At 50.6% G+C, this 26,139-nt stretch overlaps 1 protein-coding gene across 1 annotated transcript; it reads right to left on the reverse strand.

Moving 5' to 3' along the window:
• Positions 1 to 6,380: 6,380 nt before the first annotated feature.
• On the reverse strand, positions 6,381 to 7,343 carry FOXB1 (forkhead box B1; the record flags this gene model as incomplete). The annotated part of the gene is made up of 1 exon (XM_082488621.1): positions 6,381 to 7,343. The coding sequence occupies one exon, from the start codon at positions 7,341 to 7,343 to the stop codon at positions 6,381 to 6,383; it is 963 nt and encodes a 320-aa protein (XP_082344747.1).
• Positions 7,344 to 26,139: the final 18,796 nt, after the last annotated feature.

Genomic DNA, 26,139 nt, shown 5'->3' on the forward strand with positions numbered 1-26,139 from the left:
TGTTCCGTGTGTAGTTGGTAGTGCAGCAGCACTGCTGAATGTAAGAATAAAAGTGCCCCGTAATTAGTAACTTAGGCTGTTAAAACATGGAACTACTGTGTGGGCCTGCTCAGGGGAGCAGCCTTGCGAGCAAGAGTTCCCGAATCCTCTGTCTGGCACTAGACTTACTAGCGGTTTTTAAAGGCTGAGAAGGCCCCTCATGCCACCAAGGGGAGGGCAGCTGGGCAGCCCTCGGAGCAGAACCAGGTCCAAGTTTTGGGCTCAGTCCCTCCTTACTTACGTTGTCTGTCCAGTAGCCATTAAGGCAAGCAAGGAGGACCGATGCTGCAGCCCTCCAAAGTGCCTTGATTTCATCACTGGGGAGCAAGCCTACAGGTGAATGTTTACAAGCAGCCCAGTATGTGGGGGTGGTGAGCGTTCTCTGTGGCTGTGGTAGTTGGGGGAGTGGAAATGACGAGCATTTTCCCGTGGTGTAAGATCAGTCTTGGCTGTAATGTCTCTCTAAGGAGCCGCTCTAATTAATGCAAAATACTCAAGTTACTACTTAATAAATACCAAGGTCCTTCTAAATAGCGCAAAGAGCCTTTACTTAGCAGTGCCTACAGTTGAGGTACAAGTTAACCTCTCAAACACTTCGGTGCTTCCTGGCAGTGGCCACGTTAGGGCCACGGGAGGGAGCGGAAGGCCAGGCCCTCCCCGGGGGCCGGGGCACCCTGCCCCGCCGCGGCTGCCTCGGTGCGGAGGCCCCCAGCAGAGGAAGGATGGCAGAAAAGGTACCTTCACGTAAAAACGCTGCCAAAGGAAGGGCAGTGTCAGCTAGTGCGTCTGCAGCAGTCAGCACTCCTCCGGGCTGGCGGCAGCCGTTTCTCTGCCGCCTTCGTTGCCTGCTCCCCAGTCAGGCACCGGCGCGGACGAACGGGAGGGAGACGCTGACTCTCTCCGGGCCTCGGCGGGTCTGAGCGCCCTGGGGCGGACGGCGGAGCCGGGTCCCTGTTTCGGGGGTCTCTCCCAAGACCCGCGCCCTGCCCGGCAGCGGAATGGGGCCGCGGGAGCCCGTGGCCGTCGCGCCTCGGGCTTAGCTCGGCAGCGGAGCGGGGCTCGGCTGCCCCGCGGTGCGGAACGGCGCGGCGCGGCGCGGTGTGCGGGGCCCGGCCTTGCCTACGGGCGTCGCCGGGGCGAGGCCGGCGGCGGGCGGGGCGGGCGAGGGGTAAAGCGGAGGGTCTCCCCCGCTCTCCCTCCGCCCGCGGCCCCGGCCCCGCGCAGCAGGGCAGCCCTCCGCATGTGCGCAGTGCCCCTGGCGCGGCGGGACGGCAGGCCGCGGAGTGCAGCCGGGCAGGAGCGCTTTGCCCAGGCGTCCCGTGAAGGGCCTGCGATTCTCAGGGCACCTTGGGCAAAGGGTGGATGAGTCCTCATTTTCCCTTTGCAAATAAAAACGTTACCTACCAAACCGTGCTGTGGCTCGGCTTGGTAAATCTGTAGGTTTTGTTGTTGTTGTATTGTATTGTATTTTTTCCAAGCAAGGGTGCCAGTGCAACTCGGCCTGTAGTGCAAACGGACCCAGAGAGAGAGAGGAAGATAAAATGAATTTAAATTCCAAAGGGGTTTCAGTGCTGGTTTCCTAGTCCCCGAGTCAGCAATGTGTTTGTGAAAATTCAGCCTTTTTGTCTCTTAGAAAAAAAGGGCTAAATCTACATCGGTGGCCCAGTCTAGGTTTGCTATTCTTTGCATTTTCTATTCAAGTGAATGAGAGTGAATGAAGTGGCCTGGGACCCTTTATTTGATCTACTCAATTGCATAAAGTGACAGAATTCTAATATATTTGTTTAATGCTCTTCAATGGGGCTTTCACTTTCTAGCTTGCAAATGAAGCCTCGATCTGCAAAGTTTTGTCCTTTTTTTCTTTCCACCTTTTTTTTTTTTCCTGGCAGAGAGACCATATTTCATAACTTGGGCCACGGTTTGAAGTGATTTCGAGAGGAGTTTTAGACTCGAAAAGTGGGAAATAAAGAAACAGATGTGAAGTTATTGTAAATTCTTATAGTGGGCTCTGGGGCTATTGTAAACCCACTGCAGGCGGTCCAAAGCCTCTCTTTTTCATGCTGTAATTGAAACATATTAATTAGATAATTTGTTGTTAGTTTAAAAGAAACAAATACCGCCCCTCCAAGGCTTCACAGCCTCGGTTTCTTTTTGTTAATAAAAACAAAACAAAACAAAAAAAAAGCAACCCACAAAGTGACATTTATATTAAGATTCCGAGATAATTCGGCACTGAAGTTGATGAAGCTGCTAAGTTTTTTCTCTCTTTCCCAAGGACCACTTTTGAAGAAAGGCTGGCTCATAAAACTCCCTCTCAAGGGTCGCCGGGGAGTTCTTTTCTCCCTACCTGGCACAGACCGCCCTTCCCCGCAAGGCGCGGTCCGAGAGAAAATAAATATTCTGGGTGAGAAGGAGCTGGCTTTCTTCAATAGAGGATTCAGTCCTGTGGGGTGGTGTCTTGTCACACGTCGAGAGGAAAGAAAGAAAGAAAGAAAGAAAAAAAAAAAAAAAAAAGGAAATATCCCGACGAGAAAGGATTCACATACCATGCACTGACATGAAGCAAAAACCCGAGTCGCCAAGCACGACTGGGTCCGCGGGCTTACCTTGCACAGCCGGGCTCAAACTCATCCTCCGGAAGAAAAGAGCTTTTGCCTAGAATGAACGCTCTCTTTGCATCAAGTACGCCCAGCTTATAATGTCTCGCTGGCAAATAAAATTAAAAAGAAAGCAATCCTCCCCTCCCCCCCCTCCCCCCCGACCCCCACGAAATGTCTAAACACGACGGAGAGCTCGGCCGCGGCTGATTCAGTTGCCCCCCCTTCGCCCCTTCCCTCCGCGCCGTTGTCTCTTGCTGTTCTATTTCAGATCTGTGTTTATTGACATTGGACTTGAGCCATTAGGGAGATTTAACAAGTCAAAGCAGTAAATTCAAGCGAGGAGCCGAGCTGCGTATTTGTTTGAAATAAGCATCGCCACATTTCGGGGCGCGGGGCGCGGGCAGAGATGCGCGTAGGAGCGCGGCGCCGGCTGCGCGCTGGCGGCCGCGGCGAGGGGGGTCCTCGGGCTTGGGCAGTCCCGGGCAATCGCAGAGATAAAGAGGCAAACGGCACTTTAAAAGTTCGATTGCGAGTCTTACTATGGGATTATGTAGCGAGGAAGCTATTGCACCTTTTGAAAATATTTTGCTTTGCGGCATAATCTTTTCAGATTATTATCTCCGCTGATTACTATATAGTTTAAAAAAGACCCTGAAAGTCCAGCTTCATCTTCTTAGCTGAGCTCGGATTTCATCTTTGAGGATTTGTTCTGACTGCTAGATCTTAAAAGAAAAAAAAGAAAGGAAGGAGAAAAAGAGTCCTCGTCGTCTAAAAATGTAGGTCATCGCTTGTTTAGGAAAAGTTTGTCGAGTTATGTGTCCATTGATCTGGTGATAAGTTTTGAATGCTTTCTTTAGCTGATCGTGTTGATATAATCGTGGGTTGGACTTGATGAATGAGTTCAGTTGTCCCCCATCTGACAAGCTTTAGCAGCTTCATGCATTTTAATCAGCCCAATGATTCATGTATTTTCCACCTTTTTTCTGTGTGTGGGATCCGTTCTCTTTAAAAAAATGGTCGCAACTGGATTAATTACCCTCTACATTAATCTTAAAACTTTTGCAAGGACCTTGCGGTGTGTAGTAAGGAAATGGGGATGTCACTTGCGCTGTTTATGGTCCAGAAATTCTGAGAGATCAGGTAGAGACAAAACCTCTGTAAAATCATTGCCGTAGAATTAGTGAATCCTGTCGGTTCGTTAGAATACAATGTCGTTTTCTTGCTAATAAGCCTTTAAGTATTCGATTGTCTCGTAACTGCGCTCTTGGCGTAGACTGCCTCATCTCTGAGACACTTACGTGCTAATTTCACTAGATTGCTTCTACCATTTTCAGGAGTTGCAGAATCCTTACCAAATCCCTAAAAGAATTGGAGACCCTCACTGGAAGGTGCCCCGAATCCAATTTTCATTGTAACTACCTTGCCCTTACTTCTTAAAAGAGACTGTCTATTGGCTTACAGAAAAACGGGTACAATTTAAAGTGTTACAGCTTGCAACCTACCGGGTTTGGAAAGTGGGATCAATAGAGGTGGAGAAATGATAGCAGTGGTTGGAGTAACTTCAATGGTTGAGGAGGTTTAAACGACAGGTTAAAGGCTACAATAGCTCACTTTTACTCGAAAAAGATTTTGAGATGCCACTTGTAAGAAAAAACACAACTGACAAAAATTCCCTATTCTCAGTCTTAAAAATTAACTAATTATTTAAAGATTTTTATGTTTGCTCCGTATTCTAGAAGCTCACTAATTTTTATACTTTTTAGAGAAAATTTAACTAGGAGTACGTGGAAGATAAATATACGTGCACACAGGTGTAAATGTAGTACGTGTTTATATTCGGTATAAGGGTAGAGGACACAAACGCATAGATGTCTGTGTATGCATATATGTATGTGTGTAGATATATAGATATAAAAACCACAGAACCCACTTATGTATGTTACCTCTTTGGTAAACTGGCAATAATGACAATTTTATCTAACATATTATGGTATGTTAATAACTATATTTAGTTATTTATTTATAGTAACCTCCCGTGAAAAGGCTGTTTAGATTATCTAAATATTGGAATAACGTCATTCCTTTTTCATGAACTAATGCTTTTACTTTTCTCGTGTAAACTCTTTAAAAAGACAAATAAGAAACTAAATCTGCATTTACATATTTTAATGAGAAAATATTATTTGGACGACTTGGTTCATAATTTAACGTTGACACTTTTTCAACCTTTGTCTTAAAACACACATGCTGGGAACAAGAACACCAATATTTAAAATGCCATGCTTATTCTGTACACGAAAAAAAAAAAAGTTAAAAAGAAACGTCTTTACAATTTCAGCAGACACTAATGCCGTTTGTGGGTTGGTGGTTTTTTTTTCCTTTTTTTTTCTTAACTTAAGCAGTTCACAACAGAACAACAGTTCAGTTTCCAGCAAACTACCTAAAACTAGAAAGGAGTATATCAAACAAAAGTGCATTTTACACATTTTATAATCATTCCTATGCACAAACATTTACAGTTTCCCTAGCCCCCTCTCTCTTATCTGCAAAGCTCCAGCAGAAATCAGGATGGCCTCCACACTTGTACCTGCTGTTGTGTTACTTCTCCACGTTTTGCCAGTGACTTCAGCAGCTTTTCTTAAGCTGTGCCGGGTTGTGAGCTTGGTAACAGGTTTATTTTTATTATTGTTATTGTTTGGTTTTTTAAGCTATGAAATAAATAGCTACAAAATTTAAAAAACAAAGAAACCCTCAGCTCCCCCAACCTTCAGGTTAACCAGAAGTTAACCGACCGGTCAACTTCTCCTCCTCTTCCACCTGAAAACGACAGTACACATCCGCGTTACAACAGGTACTGCAAAGGGGACCTCGTCTGATTTACAGTGCAGATGCCAGTTCAGTATTTACATTACAACAGGCGCTTTGTAAACAATATAGGTATGGAGTGAGTGAACGGGTGCCTTCCGTCGCACGGCGTCCTGCTCCCGCGGCGCTGCCCACGTTCGCCCCGCGCCGCCCCGCGTCCCCGCCGCCCCCCGTACCTGCGGGCCCTGCCTGCCGCCGCACCGCTCAGTCTCGGGGGCGGCTGAGCCCGCGGGGCCCGCAGCCTTGTCCCGCGGAAATCCTGCCCTTTGCGTGACACCGAGACACGCACGGGCGGACACGCACTCGCGCCCACACAAAGGAGAAGAGCACTTCCCGGCGTTTCCAAGATCCAAGCGGTCGCTGCTTGGAGAATGGAAACGCCGCCGCTCTCACGCAGCGAGGCTGCAGCCATTTCGCACCGTTTATGGTTCTGAAGGTCGGTCCTGTACAAACCCCTGCTCGTCCCCAGACAAAGGAAGGGACGGGGGCATCGCCGGGCCAGGCTTGCCTGGTCCCCGGCGCATCGAAGACGCCTGAAGTACTTTTGGAAAACTAGTGATGCATATGGCAGTTCCTACCGGGCGGGGAGGGGGCGGGCCGGGTCGGGTCGGTTCGCCTCAGAAGAGCGGGAAACAAAGTTCGGAACCAGGAAAGAAGCCGAGACGCGGAGGGGGGCGAGGCTGGAGGGGCGAGGCAGAAAGGCAGCTCACGCGAACGGCAAACCTCAGTTTCCCGCGGGGAGTTGTCTCTGCTTTCGAGGAAAAGAGAAGAGAGGAGGGAGGAAAGAAGCGGAAGGAGGGAGAGGAGGGGAGGGAGGAGAGCTCCGAGGAAACTTTGGGAGAAAGGGGACGGCGGAGTCCGTGCGGGCGGCCCGGGTCAGTGCACCGCCACGGAGTGCAGGGCGGGCGCCGGGCTGGTGAGAGTCTCGCTGGGGGTGGCCGGGCTGCTTTGGCTGGTGGCCGTCTGCGAGGACGTGGGGCTGAGGGAGGGCGGCGAGTTCGAGAGGATGGTGGGGATGGGCGCGGGCAGGGCGGGCAGGGCCGGCACCGCGGCGGGGGTAGGCTTGATGGGGACGGGGATGGCCGGCAAAGTCTGCCCCCCATGGCAGAGCGGCTTAATGGGCACTCCGTAGGCGCCGTACTCGCTGCTGGCCATGGAGATGGGGGTGGCGGTGTCGATCATGCCGGAGCCGTACATGTGGGGCCAGCCCGTGCCAATGGAGCTGCCCACCGTAGTCAACTGGTTGGGGAGGGGGTAGGCGGCCGGCATGGGCTGCATCGTGGAAAAGGCGAGGCCCCCGGGCATCTTGTACTCTCTGGCGATGATGTTCTCGATGGCGAAGGGGTGCTTGAAGCTGGAGGGCTGGGACACGCCGAGGTTGTACGTGGACATCTGGGGCAGGTGGGTGCCGGTGGCCGCCAGGGCGCTGAGCCGCAGCTTCGCCTGCTGCTGCAGGTACTGCGCCGCGTCCGCCGGCTTGCTGGGGGCCAGGTGGTCCGACTTGACCACCTTGAAGCGCTTGCGGCGGCGCAGGAAGCTGCCGTTCTCGAACATGTCCCCGCAGCTGGGGTGCAGCGCCCAGAAGCTGCCCTTGCCCGGCTGGTCGGGGCGGCGCGGGATCTTGATGAAGCAGTCGTTGAAGGAGAGGTTGTGGCGGAGGGAGTTCTGCCAGCGCTGCGTGTTCTCCCGGTAGTAGGGAAAGCGGTCCATGATGAACTTGTAGATCTCGCTCAGGGGCAGCATCTTCTCCGGGGAGCTCTGGATCGCCATGGCGGTCAGCGAGATGTAGGAGTAGGGAGGCTTCTGATCGCTGTAAGTGTTTCTGCCCGGGCGAGGCATCTTCGCTAGGGGACCCGCGGAGATCTGCAGAAGGGCAGCGACAAGGAGAGGGTCGGGGGTGGGGGGAGAAGGGTGAGTCCGAGAGGATTTGCACCGGCACCCGGCCGGGGCAGCGGGTGGGCGTGGGGCCGGGCTGGAGAAGGAAGGGCACGGGGAAGGGGCACGGCAGACCTCAGTCCTGGGGGGGCGGGATGAGGGCAGGGGAAACCAACCCGGAGCTCTGAGCCATCGGCCGGGGAAAAGCGATGTGCCTTTCTCCCAGCTCCGGCCTCGCTCAGCCTGGCCTCCCCGCAGCAGCCCGCGCCCGTAAAGTCACTCTAGTGGTAGCTCTGCCTTCTGGTCTCGGCGAGGAGGACAAGGGGACACCTCCCCCCCCCCCCCCCCCCCCCATCCCATCCCATCCCATCCCCTCCCCTCCCCTCGTCTCCCACCCTACTCCATGCCAGCCCTGCATATGCCCACCTTAAAGTTGCTGGAAGTTGACAGTCCGCATCCGGGACGCAGCTGGGAGTCCGGGCTCTTTCCCACCCCGCTCCTCCGGCGTGTGTCTCGCTCCTTTCCCGGCCACTCTGCTCCGGTTTAGTCCCGAGGAGGCAGCGAGCTGGCTTGGGTTTGGGAATCCTCTTGCACACCCCTCCCTTCTCCTCCGCGGGCTGAATCAGCTTCCTTTACACCACCGGCAGCTGGACTGTAGCGGAGGCTTGTTTGCTTCTCTGCAGCCGCGATGAGCTAAGTAGTTGCCTCCATGTCCTTCCTCTAACCATCTGATAGTTTTATGTGGTGACATGAGCAGAAAAGACCCCTGTAGAGGCGCTTCATTAATGTGCCACTTCTTTGCTATCATATGACAATCGCCTTGGGAGCAGGGGGAGGGGAGCGGGGAGGAGGGGGCTGGAGAGAAAGGCATAATCTGGTTTCATTTACACCTATTTACATGGACACCTTGGGCCAATGGGAATCATTTCCATTTGAAGACAAGGCGAGGGGTGAAAAGGCTCCGCCAGCGGAATTGCAGTGCGATGGTACCCGGTGGCTGGGGGTGGGGGGGAAGGTATGCACTAACCTCTCTGTGGACTTTGCAGGAAGCTTAGTCTGCAATTCACACTTACAAATGGAGGTACTGAGCAGTGGGATGTTTGACATGGAAATTGCTTGGCTGTGGTATTCTGTTTGTTCTGCATTGTTATCTGATTTGTATTGTTGGCTAACTTAAGACGAGCTTTTTTCCCTGTAACGAGAGACTTTCTCTTTGCCAAATCCGCTCTCCCCGAGCGAAGGTTCTTTCGAGGAGAGAAAAGATGGGGGCTCCTCCGTAGTCGCCCCGGGAAGTTTTCTTCTCCCCCCCCCCCCCCCCCCCCCCCCCCCCCCAGCCCAGGCAGGACCGTTGCTTTAGTTCCGCCGACCTGTTGGTGCAAAGCCGTGGGAGTTGCCTTAAAATATATCGCAGCGTCCGGAGCACAGCCCCGGTGTGCTCGGTGCCGAGCTGCCCTCCACGCCGCCATCCTGCTCCCGGGGCCGGGGGCCGCGGCGGGCAGCGCCGGGGCGCAGCTTGCGCGCCAGCCGGCTGGGCTTGGGGTGGGCGGGGGGAGTCCCGCCGAGCTGGTTTGGGCTAACCGGTCCGTGTCAGTGGTTACTGGTGTTAAATATCGTCAACCTGACGCTTTCCGCGGGATTTCCGTGATATGTCTCAGGCCGTTCGTGTGCCTGTGTGCTTCTCGGTGCGCACTTGTGCGCGCGTAGGAGCAGGCAGGGCGTGTGTAACACCCGAGTTGCGGCTCTCTCTGCTCCGCTGTACTGCCTCCTCCCCGGGAACCAAGGCCCGATCCTGGAACCGCAGCCCAGGCGAGCAGCCCCACTGCCAGACATGTGCCCTGGGGGGAGGATCTGGCCCGGAAGGTCCCAGGCTTGCCCTGGCACAGGAGGGAAGTTTGGATGATGTATATTCCCGAGGCTGCGGTGCATCCTCTCACCCTAGAGCCAGAATACAAGATTGTCTCGGGAGCTGCAAGCCCTGGAAGGAAGAGCCTTTGTGGTGAATACACATCCACTCCATTAACAATATTTTCGGAGTCGGTCAATAACTCACCAAAACGTAACTTAAACACGATGAATTTAGGAGATTAAACAATTTCATTAATATTGAAATGGCTGCTGAGGCTGAGCGCTCCCGCTTGAAATGCAAGCGCACGTTTTTCAATATTAACAGAAGTACTTGAAGAAAAGAATAATGTCACCTTCTTAATTCAGCAAAAATAGCTGGGGTGGGGGAGGGAGCGCCGCGTCGGCTGTCTGTGCAGCGCGGACTGCTGCGAGACGGGCTCTGCCGGCGCGGTAGGATCTTCTCGGGGGGACAGTCCCCATCAAGCAGGGCCGCCTGAAACCTGGCAGCAGCTTGAAAACGCATTTCACACTGCAACTAGCTCCCACGTCGTGTGTGTTAAACTGCGTTCCCCTCCTTCCAACCCGGCTGCCCTCAGTCCCACCTAATCCCTCTCTCTCGGGGCAGGATGTCGTTTAGAGAATAATGGGCAAATAATTGTGGTTCTAGGAATCCGAGAAGCCGACCTCGGCCCCGCGTTGCCGAGCTAACGAGCCCTTGTGGGGGGAGACCTGCCGCATGTCACCCCCTTTGCAGGGAACACCCGGGGGGTTTCGTGCGGTTCAGAGCCCGGGAGCTGCCTTGCTCAGTTAACCAGCTCGAGACGCTTCGTGCCGGCCGGGCAGGGCAGGAAGGCAGCCTCCAAACTTTTTTTGGGGGGGTAAGAGGTGATGAGCCAATCATTGGTTAGAGAGTAGGAAAGACAATACTCTCAAATGAGGACAGATTCCTCCCAGCGTCCCCTAGGACACCGGGCAGAGGGCTTCTATTTTTGTATTGAGAGACCCCAAATAAGTGGGTTTAATAGACACCTCCGCTCCCCCCGCCCCCCCCCCAACTTCTAACACCCCTCAGTTCGGGTTTTGTCTCTCAGCCCAAGTTCGCTCCTGGGATGCCTGTCAAAAAGAGAGCTCAGAAACAGCACGGGAGTAAATAAAATTCACAGGCTGACAAATTCTTTTCTTCCTCTTTTTGCCGGTACCTTTTCTTTCCGAAGAAAGAAAAAAAACAACCGCTGGCGCAAATGGGAATCCGCAAGCTGTAAAGTTACAGAAAAGTCGACTTCCGTTGTCATTTGCTACTCCGAGTGCGAACGAGGTATGGCTGTAAGGCGCCCGATTTTTCTTTTTCCAGTGCAAAGGAATGTGTGAGCGGAGGGGTAGGGCAGGCAAAGCCATCCCGGTAATTGATACCCAAAGTTTCACCTCGTGTTAAGCACGCAGCAGATGACAGACTTGGGCAATATAGGATTTAAATGTAACTTGTAGCATTTGCCTTTTACTTTGAAAGCCAACATTAGGGAGGAGGGGAGGAGGCAAGTGAATCCAAATCCATTGTGAGGAAAACCAAAACAAATAGACGTGTTTCTGAAGCCTAATTCAAATAAGGAACTCAGGGGAAGTGTTGGGAAAACTGTATAAAATACACATAAGTCAATTATATCAATGTGCAAACCCAATGGAAATCTATTTCTTCCAATAGCCTTTCAGCCCTTGCATGGAGCCCATCATGGACCACCTTTCTGCATGGAAGGTTTGCAATAGCCCCCTTTCCCACAAGCAAGACCACACACGTTTACAGATTTGGTAATAATTTATGCTAATTTTCCTCCATAAATCCACAATTCGCTTCAGTGGCAAGCGGGGCTGTTGAGAGAGGAAAAGGAGACAGAAAAGTGACAAATACAATATTGATTTTGAATCTTTGTGGCTGCAAGCAGGTGTGTAGCTTTCCAGAGGGGAGGAGTGGGAGAGGGGCTGTGGAGGGAAGCCAAGAAGTTTTCCAAGGATAAAAAAAAAAAAAAGAAAGAAAAAAATGCACTCTGTGTGGGAGAATAGCTCACAACCTTGTTAATATTTACAAACCAGTTGGGAGAAAAGAGAAGGGAGGGGGAAAGTACCAGCTTCTTAGGGTTTCCTAGGCTGCGAAACACAATGCCAGGCTCTGAGCAAGCTTCCCCCGTTTTGGAAAGTCAACTCCAGGCTGCTGGTTGCGGCTGCATTTCGGCTAAGCCTCGCTCTCTTTTTTTTTTTTTTTTTTTTTTTTTTTTTGTAATGGTTCTGCGTCTCTTTGCTTCTCGGGGGCCGGGAGGGAGAAGGAAGCGGAGAGATTTGGGCTCTCCCTCTTTTCTATGGGCTTGAATTCCCGGTGCGGTTTCCCGAAGCGCTCCGGCCGCTCTGGGAACGGCGGGGCTTTGTCCCACCCCACATTCTTCACCAAATCTGCCACTTTGGCGTGAAACTACTTAGCGCCCTTTCAAAAGGATTTTGCTCCTTTCGCAACGAGGACTAAACAAACTCCCCCTGCCTGTCAAGGCCGGGCTGAGAACTGCTCCCCAAACCCGTACTCCTGATAGCAACCGCACTGCTCGGGGTTTGCGGTGCCCTTTGTGCCCGGGGGGGCGGGCTCGGCCCCGGCTGCGCCCCGCGGGGCCCGGCGCTCCCGGCGTTGGGCAGCGCGCTCCGCCGCCCCTTCCCTGCCGCCGCCCGCCGGCTCCTCGTCGCTGTCGCCCTACTTAATGCCGACTCCCCGTATGCGCCGTTCTTGCCCGCCCCGTCGGGGATTTCAAGCACCAACAGCCCGACCGGGCACCTGGCCCCGCTGCGCCGCCGGCGGGGGTGGATCGGAGGGTGGCGGGTCCCTGTGTCCCGGGACAGCCTCCCTTCCTCATGGCTGGAGGGACGGTGGACCCTTATCCTCGTCGGATTCAGGGAGGAGGCAGCCCTGGCACTGCCCGTCCTCCCTTTTCCCGGGGGTCGCTGCGGCCCTGTCGGGCGGCCCCGATGGGGACGGGCTGGGGCGCCCGTGCTCCCCCGTGCTCGCCTCGCCCCCGGCCCGCGGCCCGTCTGCATGCGAGGACGCGAGTGGTTGTGTCGTCCGTGGCGCCGTGCCGTGGGCAGGCGGAGCCCAGGGGCACGTACGAGCCCGACGCCGAAAGCGTGGAAACTCAAAGGCCTCTGCCGCGGGGCCACGCTCCGGACCCGCTGCCTTTGCCGGGGCGAGCGGGCCCGAGCAGGTCCGAGCGCGGCGGGGGCGTGGGGCAGGGCTGGTCGCTCTCGGGCCTCGGGCTCAGCGCTCCTGGGGCTGTCCCAGAGCACCTGGTTCCTGACCGGATCCGGTTTCCCGGGAGAGCTCTTTTCCCTCTGCGCTCCACCTGCCGCCGGCGGGAAATCCACACGCGGGTAAGGGCAGCACCGCAGCTCCCCCCGCCTCAAACCCGCCAGGACCTCCCTGGGACGGCTCCGAGGGGTGCCAGGGTTGCGCGGGTCCGACACACCGGTGCGTGAGCCAGGGCTGGCCACGCAGCCGTGCCCGTCGCCGTCCCCGCTTTGCGCGCCCCTCCTTGCCTGCGCCCCCCCCCCCCCCCCCCCCGCCTCGGCTGTCCGCCCGCTCCGCGGGGTGCGCAGGTGTGCGCCCGGGGCCGCGGACTTAGCCACCGCTTCAGCGCCTCTGCTCGAGCGTTTTGTTAAGTACTGTGCTGTTAGCGCGGATTCTAGCTGGAGTCTCGACGTTATTGCCCTGAGAGCCTGTCTTTGTGGTAAACTTCCCTTCCCTTCCCTTCCCTTCCCTTCCCTTCCCTTCCCTTCCCTTCCCTTCCCTTCCCTTCCCTTCCCTTCCCTTCCCTTCCCTTCCCTTCCCTTCCCTTCCCTTCCCGAGTTTTTATCTACATGTTTGGGATTTGTTTGTTTGTTTATTTATTTATTTGGAGAAGTATCAGGGGAGGCCTCGCAAACTTTTTCTTTTTAATCTTCCCTTTTAAATAAATGTCGCATTTCAAGCTGCCCTCTCTTCTCTTTTTCGCATTGTAGGAAATATTGAAAATGCCACCTTAGTATTGAAGGGATTAACTTGCTTTTCTCCCAGCTCCTAACTCTGGTGTAAAGGGAGCAGTAGATCAACTGTATAATGTGTGCACTGTTTGGTCATTTGTACAAGCAGAACAAAGGTTGAGCTAAGCCAAATTGCATTGCACTTGTGAACCGAGTCCCAATTTGAAGTATCTTTTACAGCAGGGGGAATGAGAACAATTTCGTGTATGTCTAAAAGGGAATAACAAAGCCACTTTCTAGAGCATCTCAAAGTGAAGTAGTGAGGCGTGACATTCCCAGGGTGAGGAGGGACAAAGGCAGGGTCAGGGGGATGAAAAAGGGAATCAAACAGCCACTTTCACATGTCTGCCCTCAACTGCTGCACCTCTCCATAATAGGAAACAACTGTTGTAAAAAGGGGGATTGCTCCCATTCATTCAAAATAGCAAATGATAGCTAAACAACATTGTCAAAACTGAATCAACTTCTGTGCAGTACCACCCAGAAAAAGGTATTGTGTTTTGGTTAATAGCTGGGTGGAGCAAACTTGATTTTCCTTTCTTTTTCTTTCTTTCTTTCTTTCTTTCTTTCTTTCTTTCCTTTTTTTTTTTTTTTAAAGGACGCTTCTTTCCAAATCAGTCCGTTTCATAAACTTTGTTTTTAATCATCAGCTTTTTTCCAAGCCATGCTCATCTCGCTCACGCTTTCTCCCACAGGCTGCCCTCGTCTTGGTGTTCCGTACAAAACCAGAGGGGGGGGGGGGGGGGAAAGCTGAGTCCCCTTCCCGCTGCGGTCAGAATTGCGGTGCAAAATCCATAAGCAATGTAAATCTTCCCTGAATTGCATGTCTGCGGCGCCGGGCAAAACCACCTTTAAATGACTAAGTTACTACTTAGCCAAACATCGTGAAATGGTTTTTATGACAATTGACGATGATTTTTAAATTGCATATCCACAAGAATAATGGCGCGCACGTTACGGTTATTTCCCCTCTTTAAAAGCAAAGGTAATAACCGCTTGCGGAATTCGGGCTCGGGCAAACTTTAAGAGAAACATTTTCCTCCATTGTGTGAAGTCTTTAACGAGCCGGGATTTAATTAGGGTCAGAACTTTGAATGCTTGTGTTTTTCTCCCTGTTGGCAGGGGGCATGTTTGCAAACAGACCCGTAAGTCACCGCCGTGCCGGGGCGGTGTGTTGTGAGTGTGTGGGCGCCGGGGCTCCGCGCTTTCCCTTCCTGCCGCCCGCCCCCCCGCCCGGCCGCCACCCACCGCGCTGCCCAGGAACAGGCGGGACAATTCCTGAGCCGGGGGCTCCCCGGGCCCCGCGCCGCTGCCGGGCGGGACGGCACCGCCCGCACACATGCGAAGCCCGGGCCCGTCTCACGGGGAGGGGGATCATCCCTTCGCCCCCATCCCGGGGCAGCGCCTTCCCCGGCCGCGCTCTGTCTCCAGAAAAGCGCCAGGGCTGCCCGCCCCCTCCCCGGGGCGGCTCGGTGCGGGGCCGCGCTCACCGCGGGGCAGGGCGCGGCGGAGCGCACCGCACCACACCGCGCAGCGCCGCGCCGCGCCGCACGGCCAGGCGAGGGGGGGAAGGGCAGGGCAGGAGTGGGACAGGGCTGTCTTTTCCGAGGCTGGCGGCTCCCAGCGCATCCTTACATTTGTTGACGTCCTCCGCCCGCCTCAGCTCCCCGGCTGCCACCCTCACGACGCCAGCAAAGCTCCCGTCTTCCCATCAACCCTCAGCTCTGCAGCAAAAAAACATATTAACCTTCTTTAATATTTCATTCCTGGAAGAGGTTCTTTGGATCTAACTTTAGAAAAATTCTCCCCGCGGCGATTTCTTTCCTTATATTTTTTCCTCTGTCTTTATTATCGAGTGATACTGTAGTCATACAGCATTTAATCAGCCAAAGAGGGAAGAATTTGATAGAGATTTTTTTTTTTTCCTTTGGCGAGGAAAGATTTTACATAGGAATAAAAGACATTGCGAATGGCAGAGTTTTCTGAGCTCTGAGAAGCCCCTTGTATTTCCTCTGCTCCGAAGTGTTTCCGTCGAAGTTCGCTCTCCCTTGGGCCACGACCTGTAAAACTCACGCCCTGTGGTTTGGGCGACGGCAGTTTCAGTCGGCACGGCCGTTTTGTCGTCGAGGGGCAGTGCCACTTTGGAGAAGCCCCCCCGGCAGCGGAGGGGAGCCGGGGCCGGCCCTGAGCCCGGCCCGCCGCTCGCCGCCGCCGGCGCGCAGCCGCCCGGCCCCGCGGACCTGTTGGTGGCCCCGCGCGGAGCTGCGCGGAGCTGCGCGGAGCTGCCTGGGTAAACTGCTTGTGTATTTCACATTATCATCCCGCTATCTGCAGGCAATGTAGATTTTCTAAAGATCTAATGAATAAACAACCAGCAAGTGCTGGCGGTGTAATTTACATTGTTAATGCCTACATGTGTATAATAAATATGCATTTGTATGTCTTCAAATAAACTCTTTTTAGTTTCTAACCTGTGGTGATTTTTTTAAAAAGCTGTCTTTTCCAAGCAACCAATTTTCCTTTTCATTTCCTGAGCTGGTAGGGAAGGAAGAGACGGAGCAAAGCGCTCGACGTGCGCCGTTGAGCGGGCGGGGGGATGCGCGGGCCCGGGCGCAGCCCGCCCGCTGCTGCCGCCCCCTCCCCCGGCGCGGGAAGCGAAGGCCGCGGCCCGGCAGCGGCAGGACTCGTTTCTCCGTGCAACTTGCCACGCTTTTAACAGCAGAACAATTTAAATGTACAATATTAGTTCACAGTATTAGTCTGGAGGTGCAAAGAACAATCCATTCAGAGACTGAGCTTCAAAGGCACCGGATTCCCCTCAAGGAAAAGTTTACAAACGTGGCTGCTCCTTCCCTGCCTCCCCCTCCTCCCCTCCCTCGTCGGAGGCAAACGGTTTTCCCCGAACGCCTCTGTAGAGGGCATCCCTGCCCAGATTTCTTCCGCCTCGCCCTGTGCAGCCCGCTCCCCGCGCTTCGCACTGCCGAGCTCCGTTATTCCGTGGGCAGCGCCGCCGCCTGCGAACGGGCTCCCGCGCCGCCCCCGCGGGGCGCGCACTGACATCGGCAGGTGAAGGCGAAGCTCTCTTTCGCTCCCAGATCTGCAGGCTGAAAAGCCTGGCGCTCCGCAGCCCCTGCTGGCTTCACCTTGGGAGGGATAAAGATTTTCTCCTCATTTTTCGCTACAAACCAGGTGCCACTTTCTTACACCGCTTGATGGCAAATGTCTCATCTTCAGCGAGCTGGATCTGGCATACATTATTTTAATTAAGTCTATGGCGATTTACTTTCCTCTGAGATCCATTCCACGGTGCAATTAGGAACGTATTGGTGCTAGCACATATGAATATTCAGGAGAGTGTCAATTAATTAGCAGACAGAGGAATCTCATTATGGTGCTCAAAACCCTTTTAGTGCTAAGCAGAATTAAGGGGGCATTTGCCAATGTGCTGGATTAGTGAATATTTTACTGCGCGCTCATTTAACTTCATTATCATAGCACTTACGCTACTCTCTGATTTTATTAATTAAATTGCTCATTAATTTATCCAGAAAGGGGGATAAAAGTTTTATGACGCCACAGCACTTGCGTAAACGTCTTAAAACCCGGCTCCTGCCCTGCCCTGCCGCTCCGCGGGAAGCGGTTCCCCGGGGTTGGCGGGAGCGCGCCCGCCCGCCGTCCCGCACCCCTCAGCCAGGTGCATTTTTGTCTCCCCTCACCCCAGAGATAACTCTAATGCGGCAATTAGTGCGGCTGCAGCAAAGGGGGAAAAGGGTATCGCTGGGAGGTTGAAGCACAGACTACGGGTTTCATCTTTTTTTTCCTGCTTAAATCTTTTCTCAACATCTGGGGAGCGGGAAAGCCCACGATGCGATTAACCCCTTAATCTCTGCACAAATTGCAGAAAGAAGAGGAGTAATCCCCTCTGTCCTAGTACTCTGGACAAAACCAGATGCGATCTCTTTCCGAAAGAGGCGGAGGGGTGACCCGAGCCGTTTCGCTGCGGGGGCGCGGGGAGCGCTTCCCCGGTGCCGGGAGCGGCGGAGCGCAGGGCGCGCTGGCGGGGAGCTCGCAGTTTCTCCGCGCAAGCAGGAGGAGAGCTGCGAGGATCAGAAGGCAGCGAACGGGATTACGCTCATTTTCTAATTAGGCGATACTTGAATTCTCATAATTTTTCCAAGGAGCATTGTATTAAGAGCAGCTATTTAAAAAAAAATGTCCGTGGGATATTGTGCTTTGCCAAAAACAAACAAAAATTCCCTCAGAAATGTTTAATATTAAATATTAATCGGATTTAAATTCAATAGCCGTATCTTGCGACAGTTATAGATGTGCGGGAAGCTATAGATAATCAGCCCTTGTGCATCTTCACGCAGGAGGGATCGACCCGGTGTCAGCAGAGGCTCCGCAGAGGAAAGGGAGACCGATGGAAATGTGTTTAAAAAGTCACCTCCGTTTCAACACCGAGCGCGGAATTTGCCCCAAAAAGGTTAGAAAGACAAATATTAAATCTGCCTTCACAAAGGGAGCCGCTAAATAGATCCGAAATTAATATGCATGTAAAATTAATTAGCTGCATTTCATGACATCAAAATAAGTACCTGGGAAACAAGAACACCTTCTGGGCATTTGGCACCATATGCTAGAATTATAGTTAATTGACTAATTACATAAATTAGGCATTAATTTTACAACACATCAAGTATAAAAGATATCTCAATTAATTGCGCAGAGAGGAGAAGGTTAAAGGGGAGGCTGCCGCTCCGGCCGGGGTGGGCGCTGCGAGCGGCGGCCGGAGCCCGCCGCTCACTTCGGGCGGTCATTAGCGCGCGGAGACAGAGAGCCGAGTTCATTAGAATCAATTACACAGCTGCAGATTGATTAGCTCGTGTCAGGGCGCGGCGTCCCGCCGCCCGCCCCCGCCCCCGCCCCGGGCGGGGACCGCCGCCGCCCCAGCCCCGCCGAGCCGAGCCCGGAGCCGCCGCTGCCCGGAGCCGAGAGCGTCGGAGCCCGTTGTCGCCCAGTGCACGGTATGGCCCGGGGCGGGGATGTGCTCTCTCTGCTTTGACCTTGCCCGCTCCGTTTGGGACTCTGTTACGATTGAGCCCCCGGTCCTCCCCCCCCCCAATTTTATTCTGGGAAGAAAACTCGGTTCTGTGGAGAAAAGGTGCAGGGTTTGGTTGCTTTCTGTGAAGTTAATCAGATTTTCCTGTTATTTTTGCGAGAGCAGGATTAACTTTCAAGTAATATTAAAAACTTGAGGTAACCAGAGCCACAGCACACTGTTTCTGCACCTCTGAGGTATGACGCGACGTTCTCTGTAGACCCAGAGCCCCGGAGCCTCCTCGCCTGTTAGGGAGGCCGCCTGCAAGCTGAGGAGCTGCCTGGCCATGCTGCCTTTGTCCCCTCAGGAGGCAAGGAGTGTCCGGTTTTGCCTGACAGTACCCAAAAAGGTGCCAGGTGCTATCTGCAGTTTGCCTTGTAGCTAATAATTTAAGCATGAGAGTGGTTGTGTTAGAATGCAGGAAGGGTTTTGAGCTAATAGGAATAATTACATCTTAAAAGCTTAAAATGGCAAAATTCAAACTGGTAAGGGAGCTCCAGGGACCAAAGAAAGCCCAGGCCGTGGAGCAAGGAGTGGAAAGACTTTCATGCTGAAAGTGGTTGGGGAGGGACCAGTAAGTGGTTTGCATTTACACTGGGGTTTGCTGAACGCCGCAAAGTAAAGAAACAAGTCCTGCTCTGCAGCTTTTGGCAAGGTGACTGGTGAAGCTGGGGCTGGCTTGCCCCATCTGAACAGGAGGCCGGTGGAAGGCACCAGGCAGGCTGCAGGGAGGGCTCACTTCTGCCTCCGTGGGGAGGTTTGGGGGCTCTTTGGGGGGCTCCACTAGTTTTTTCCATGAGTCTGCCTTACTAATGTAAATAAAATTTTGCTTCCCTCCCCCTTTGTAAATAGGTACTCCATGGGAAGTGGTCTGGTTCATTAGTAACAATATAACCCACCTGCTGATGGGCTAGAAAACAGATGAAAACCTGCCATACGTCTATCTTTTTATTGAGACAAAATGTTCATTTTGATGTAGCAGTTTTGTGCTGTTGCCAGATGCTGAAGGTACTTGAGGGAGATGTTGACAAGTGGATAATTGTCAGCAGAACTAAAACAGACACTTTGTTTACAGTTGAGCATGATTAATTGAGAGTAAATAAAACAGCAGCTCTGTTCATAAACTCTCTCAGCAGCTCAAGTTCAAAACCAGGCAGTGTACTCCAGAAAGGCGGGCACTGAACCTGCCATCATTTTCGAGGAAGGGCTTGTATGCAGGGGTCAGTAACTGAGCTCGATAATTAGAACACATGGTGCAGCATGTGGCACCAGCCTCTAGGTTTCAAGCCACATGGTTTTGCGCTTGCTTTTTTTCTCTGCTGGTTTCTTTTTCTTTATTTTTTTTTTTTTCTTTCTTTCATTTTGGTTTACATGGGTGGATCGCAAAACGTTGTGGATCACAGATTAATTTAAAAGAAAAAGTTGTGCATCTGAATACTGACACAGTCAACATGTCCAGGTAAAAGAAGGGGACAAAAATGGCCTAGGATACTTTAGCAGCACTAAAGTATTAAGTGATACAGTAATCTTTCTTCCCTCATTGTAACTTAAGGTTGTTATAGAATATTTCATGCTTTATAACACTAGTGAGCAGCACAGATTAGTGCTGACAGTCAGTAAACCCCAGGTGTATTCTGCAGGGTTTTTTTTGTAAGTCAAGATAGGTTTCTATTTGTATCTCATGTAGCAGTGTATTTTTACCCAGAGTTGTACAGAAGGTGGCATAGTAAGTATCTAAGTGATACTTATGCTGTTCAGACTAGACAGATGGCTGCAGCTCAACTGAAGGGTGGAGGGGAAATAGCGCTTACCTCTCCAGAATTACCCAAATGTGTTGTTTGTGCATATCTTTCTCAAAATTATCATTTCCCCTCTCTCCTCTGTGCTTTGATCTGCTCTGGAGCCACTTCCTGTGAATTATTCTTCCTTTAATGGACGGGAGCCCTACTAAGAGGCTGTTGTAGCAGCCGGCTTAGCCTCCCCAGTGCGTAGCACACTTTTATGCAGAGTTATGAGCCTGTTCATCTGTATTCATACTTCCTGCCTTGGTCCTGTCCTTGGGTGGCTAGTAGATGAAGAATAGCATATCCATGCGTATACCTGTTGCCAGTGGGCATTCAGATGACTGTAAGTGGATTGCAGCTGCTCACAGCCTGTAAAGGAGACGCATGTTTGCTCTATCAGTACTGAAGGAGAGGATCTCTTATTGATGACTATTGTGTATTTTTTGTCGAATCAGTTTACTGCAGCATGCAAAATTTCCTTTTTTTTTTTTTTTTTTTTTGTACTAGCTCTATCCTACTGTCATTGACTTTGACTGGAAAGGGTCTGGTGACAGCAGGCTGTGCCAGCTTCCAAGGATGCCTGTATGAGAATATCCTTCAGTCTCAGGCCCACAGTTTAAAGGTGTGGTTCCTGGTGGCCATGTTAAAAAGGGTCCTTGAGGAGTAGTTGGGTGCTACTCATCTATTACAGCCATGTCTGCTTTGAGAGAGGGGAAGACAGACATGAATTCATAAGAGGTTGCATGGTGATATACATTCATCTGTCTCTTCAACACACAAGTAATGTTCAGTTATTATTTTGCGCTCTGAAGACCAGTTATGCCACCAGCCTCCTATCCAGGGATATCATTAGCACTGAGGGTGCTGCTAGTACAGTGTGTGAGTGTGATGTGACTCCATCACCCATGGACAATGGACCTGATGTGTCTAGCATTGGTCCTGCTGCTCACTGGCTGCTGGGCTCCTGTCCAAGTAGGACCGTGGGTCTCGGAGCCATGCCTAAGGATATTTATTCTAATTGGTCAATAGCTTGTCAGTAGGATTATTAACTAACTTACACTTAGATAGTTTACACTATCACAGCCAATATGCTTGCTCTTTTATGCTTTGAAGCCTTCTGTATCCTTAGTATTTCTCCAGTTTCTTTCAAAACCTTTGCCCTTCACTTTATCTGTGATCATGACTTTGCTCATCCCTCATCTAGAATGCGTCTCTTCCTCTGGAGCATATGCTTGTCTAAGCTGCAGCAGTTGTTGCTTGCCTGTGCAGCTCAGAAGTGCCCCAGGATGCTCCCCAAAGGCTGCAGCACTTCAAAGGAGATGCTGCAGGCTCATAGCAGCCAGAAAACAGGCGCTTGCGGTGCTCTAAGCCCCAGAGGTGGCTGCTGGCATGGATGTAAGAGGAAAAGCTCCTTTCAAGGACCGGCTTTGGAGTTTCCTTCTGTAGGGGACCACTGGGCACTTCAGGGACAAGGCATCAAGCCAGGATCCTCAATGCAGGTTGAGAAGATCTTCCCAGAAGCTAGAGCAGCTGTGTGGGGAACTCCTGGGTGAGTCAAAGCACCAAGGGGGAGCCAGGGGGGAGAGTTTCCCTTGCGGAGAGATGAGACCATTTTCTGTTCTGCCGCTGGTAAGCTTTCCAGCCCCAAAGTTATTGCTGTCTTTTACTACCCTTAAGTCCACTGTGTTACTCGTTTGGATGGTGGTAGGTGTCAGCTCTCCAAACACAAGGCCCTACTTATTTGCAAGACAGAAGGAAAAAGTGTTTTACATACATATGTCAACTTTGCATTTTCACTCAAATGTCTGGTCAAGGACTGTCAGATGGAAGAGTCTTCTGAGGTAAAATCCTTTTCGCCATACCTATGAGCCTAACTTACCTAGCACCTTTAAAGGATAAGTACTCTAATGGAGGCATATAACTTAAAAAACAGGCCCCAAGGCAGGAGACTCTGCTTTGGTTGATATCAGTTGTTGGCATATTTTACAAATGGTAACGATCTACCTCATTCGCGTGTGAATTGTATGTGACTTCTGAGTGAGGATATGTTCAGTTTCTTTATGACCCAGGCACAAGAGCAGAGCTGCTTGGACCTACAGAAATGCCTATCAAAAATTGCCATAAATATCATTGACTCTGTAGCCTATAGCAAGTCTGAGAAATCTAAATGACTGTGATATATTGTAGTGATGCCAAAAGGTCCAAGCAAAAGTCCAGGCCTCATTGGAAAAGACGACGTACAATCTCACGCCCTTTTACTTTTTACAGAGCTTTTCAGCTGCTGTGGCCTGGCAGCTGTGTTGGACTGGTAAGGTGGCGTGAACTGGATGCTTCAGTCTAGCTACCCCAGGGAGATGTGCCTGGTTTTCTTGCAGCCCTGTCAATGTAATGCCCCAGGGCATTAAGGGCATAAGCAGCAGATGGATGTAGGATATCCTTTTCTGATGGTCAAATGTTAGTAGTGGATCCTGAAGGCAGTCCTTCTGGATCCTTCTCTGGGCACAAACCTCGAGGCAACCAATCATTTGCTGCTTCATTATCTTGAAGGACCTTGAGCTGGAGTCAAAATTGAAAGAATGAGCCAGACTCATGAAGGTGAATGTGTTTGCAGCTGACAAGTGCAGACACATGCTGGTAACCATCTGCTGGGATTCGTTGTAGGTAGCTGTGGAAGTATGCTTTCATGCGTTGACTGTGAATGCTCTGTGCATAATCTACTTTATATGCATATGCCATCCAATTAAATAGGTGCACAGGTATTGAAATCTGTTTAAGTGGTGTTTATCTTACTATGTACTCTTTGTGGAGAGACCGTCTTATTATCCATTAGATATTTTCTTCTGCAAAACAGAGCACCTCTTTTAAGAGGTGTTTGTACATGAAAATCCTGAGAGATACAGCAGTTTTCATCCTGCACTCTGTGTATGTAAAGTTTGTATGTATTTGCAAAGTAGAACTTTGTTTAACTTAGTTGTCATTAATGGTCAGAGATGCCATGGCATTAGCACTCTACAAGTCAATTATACATAAAACATGTAACAGGATTATTAGAAAGTATTGGAAGCTTGAGAATGTATGCAATACAGAACAGGGCACAAAATTGCTGTGTACTTAGCGTGTATAATGCAGCTTGCTCAATTTGTTCCTGGCTGTTCAGAGGAGAGTACATTTTCTCTTTTTAATTGCGCAAGATGACAAGACCTTTTAATTAAGGTGGCATCTATAGTATTCATATACTGCAAAACCCACAAATGACTAAAACTTAATGGCATCATAAAAAGTATGGCTAAAGCTTTTACCAACACTGCCATCACAGCAAAAGGTTTTAAATCAACTATGTCAGAAGTGAACTTATGCCTACACAGAGGCTACTGACTCCGAGAGCAGTGACTGGTTTCTTTTCCTACAGAAATAAAGTCTTTGTGATTTTTATGGTTGTAGTAGTGAAACTGGTAAATGGCCCTTCCATCTCTTCAGGTGTACCTGCCCTCCCGTGTCAAATTTGTGCAACTTCTGTAACATCCTCTTTCCAGTTAGCAGATACTGTTGTGGAAAGAGGATAAAACTACTCTTCATGACTCAAAAGTTCCCACAGGCTTCAGTGGGACAGGGGCAGGGAATGAGAGTTGTGTGTATGGGCAGATGTGCAGAAGCAGGCAGACAGTGTTCGATGCAGTAGGAACAGAGCAAGGCAGAAAGCCTCAGTGCCGCTCAGCTTTGACGCTGACTCACTGTCTTGCTGGATGTGAACCACACCATCCACCTCAGGGATCACTCGATTGCAGTAGGGTCACTGTAACATGTGATGTTAATAATTTACAAGCAAAGTCCTTTGGCAAGGATGTATGATAGGCAGATTAGTTTTTCTTCCCCTTTTCCTTATAGTCACAGTCTTAATTTGTGGTGGGGACACTCCTTCGCTGTCTCTGTTTCATAGGATGCTACGCTGTGGCATCCCAGCAACCTCTAAGAGTTGCATCCTGCTACTGAGATGGGATACCTGTCTGCTGTACGTTCCCAGTTTTTGCCTTGGCAATGCTGGTAAAAATGGGAATGGTTCTCGGTTGCTTTTGTAAGGGGTTAGGCTTTTTTTTTGTTTTCTCCTTTTTTCCATGGAATGTAAAGGAAGATTATGCAGATGCTTAAGGTAGTCTTATTTTTGGCAAGAGCTTTTTGTGTTTTTCATCACAGTCTGTGGAAAAAGCACCTTTGTGTACACGTAACAGTTACTGCAGGGGGCTTTTGCAGGCATATCTTTTTCCACAGAATTAGATATTTTACCGTTTGTTTTTAATCATAATGTCATGATGCACGGAGTTCCTTGAGCATGTCTTGTTATCAATTAAGAAATAAACCAGTTCATATAATTCAACACTTCCTTTGGGATCAGTTCAGAAAGCAACATGATTTTTACCTTATTGCTAAAAATACTGCATTGTTTACCAGATGAGTATTTAAATAATTTAAAGATGCTATTCCAAAGAGAGACCTTGTTAGAGTGAAAAGTGCTTTACCATAAGAACCTCTAGCAAAAGAGAGGAGGAGAGAGTAAACAGGGAAAGAAGGGGGGACCTTGGGATGTATTAACATTTAGCAACACTAAAATGAATAGTATTAATCATGTCTCGTTTGATATTAGGGAATTATGCTAATTGAGTGTATTTTCTCCATTGTCAAGTTTGGAGTGCAGATTTTTGCACCCACGCTTGTGGGTGTGGAAAGAGTCATTTGGGGATTGTCCTATACGAAGCTTTGTGACCACTGGGGTTGTTCAGCCAGCCGGAATCCTTGGTTCTTCAGCCCCTTTTGCATCACTAGCGCAATCCCAAGGGCCCTGAACAGCAGAGTTGATTAGCTGAGTAGGCAGAAGGGTCTGCAGTCTTTCTGCTGGTGTTTTCTAGACTGGCATGTGTGACCGGGCTTTCATGGCACAGGAAAAGCTGCATATCCTCCTCTTCCAGCCCTTCACCTCAACCATCTACCTTCTGTCCTGCTTCCTGTTATCTAGAGATCTGCAAGGCCTTTGTTCAGCATGTGCATGGTTCATCCAGCGAGGGGGCTGGAGTTGGGACCACCACCACGTTCTGACAGAAGTTAATGTAGCCCTAAAATGCCAAGGGACTGAAAGTAGCATAAAGCTATTTAAGCCTATCTTCAAGCCCTCTGGTGCTCAAAGGATCCTTTGTTAATGAGGTGGAGTATGGAGACAATTTAATTTGATGGTAAAGTAACGCTCTTGAATACAGACAAAATATCTATGTTATGATGGAGCCTGTGCATCGATGTTCATCAAAAAGTCCTCACTGAGCTCTAAGAACACAAGGTAAAGTTAGTCTGACACATTCTGGGGAAGCTCCCCAGACCATTTTACCACTTGAACAGATTCAGTTATTTTACAAACCTATGATGCGAATTGTCTTCATCTTGGCATTTGTCAGACTGCCACATGCAGATGGTTACTCTTTACAAGAGAAATAATCCAAATTGGACATTGAAAGAGAGGGATGGAAATAAGTAAACAGATTTTCATAAAGCGTGACTGCTTATCCGAGCCCCAAGTCACAAAAGGAACTTGAGTTGGGCTCATTCAGTTCATCTGTTAAATGATTTGCAAACATGTGCTTAAATTTAATCCTAGAGATGAAAATACTTGGTAAATGCTGTCCTAAATGGAGTTATGTTCCCAAATGGCCTATGTGCGTTTTCACATTTTTTTTTTAGGAGTTGTCTTTTTCTGCAGTAAGGGACAAATCATAAAAATAAAATCAGAAACAGAAGTTTGGCTGTAACTGTGATGATCTGAGGACTGTGGCAGGACAAGGTTTGTAGGTGGGGATTGTAACTTAGACTATTTGGTATCAATGGAAAAATTAGACAAGTTTTTAGACCCACAAGAATCCCTCTGTACATGATGTGGTCTTTCTATATTTCTGTACTCAGCACAGCAGCAAAGCTTATTCTCACCCAAGCATCAACGCTGTTG

Source organism: Vanellus vanellus, assembly GCF_965231255.1.
Source record: "Vanellus vanellus genome assembly, chromosome: 11".
Taxonomy (NCBI): domain Eukaryota; kingdom Metazoa; phylum Chordata; class Aves; order Charadriiformes; family Charadriidae; genus Vanellus; species Vanellus vanellus.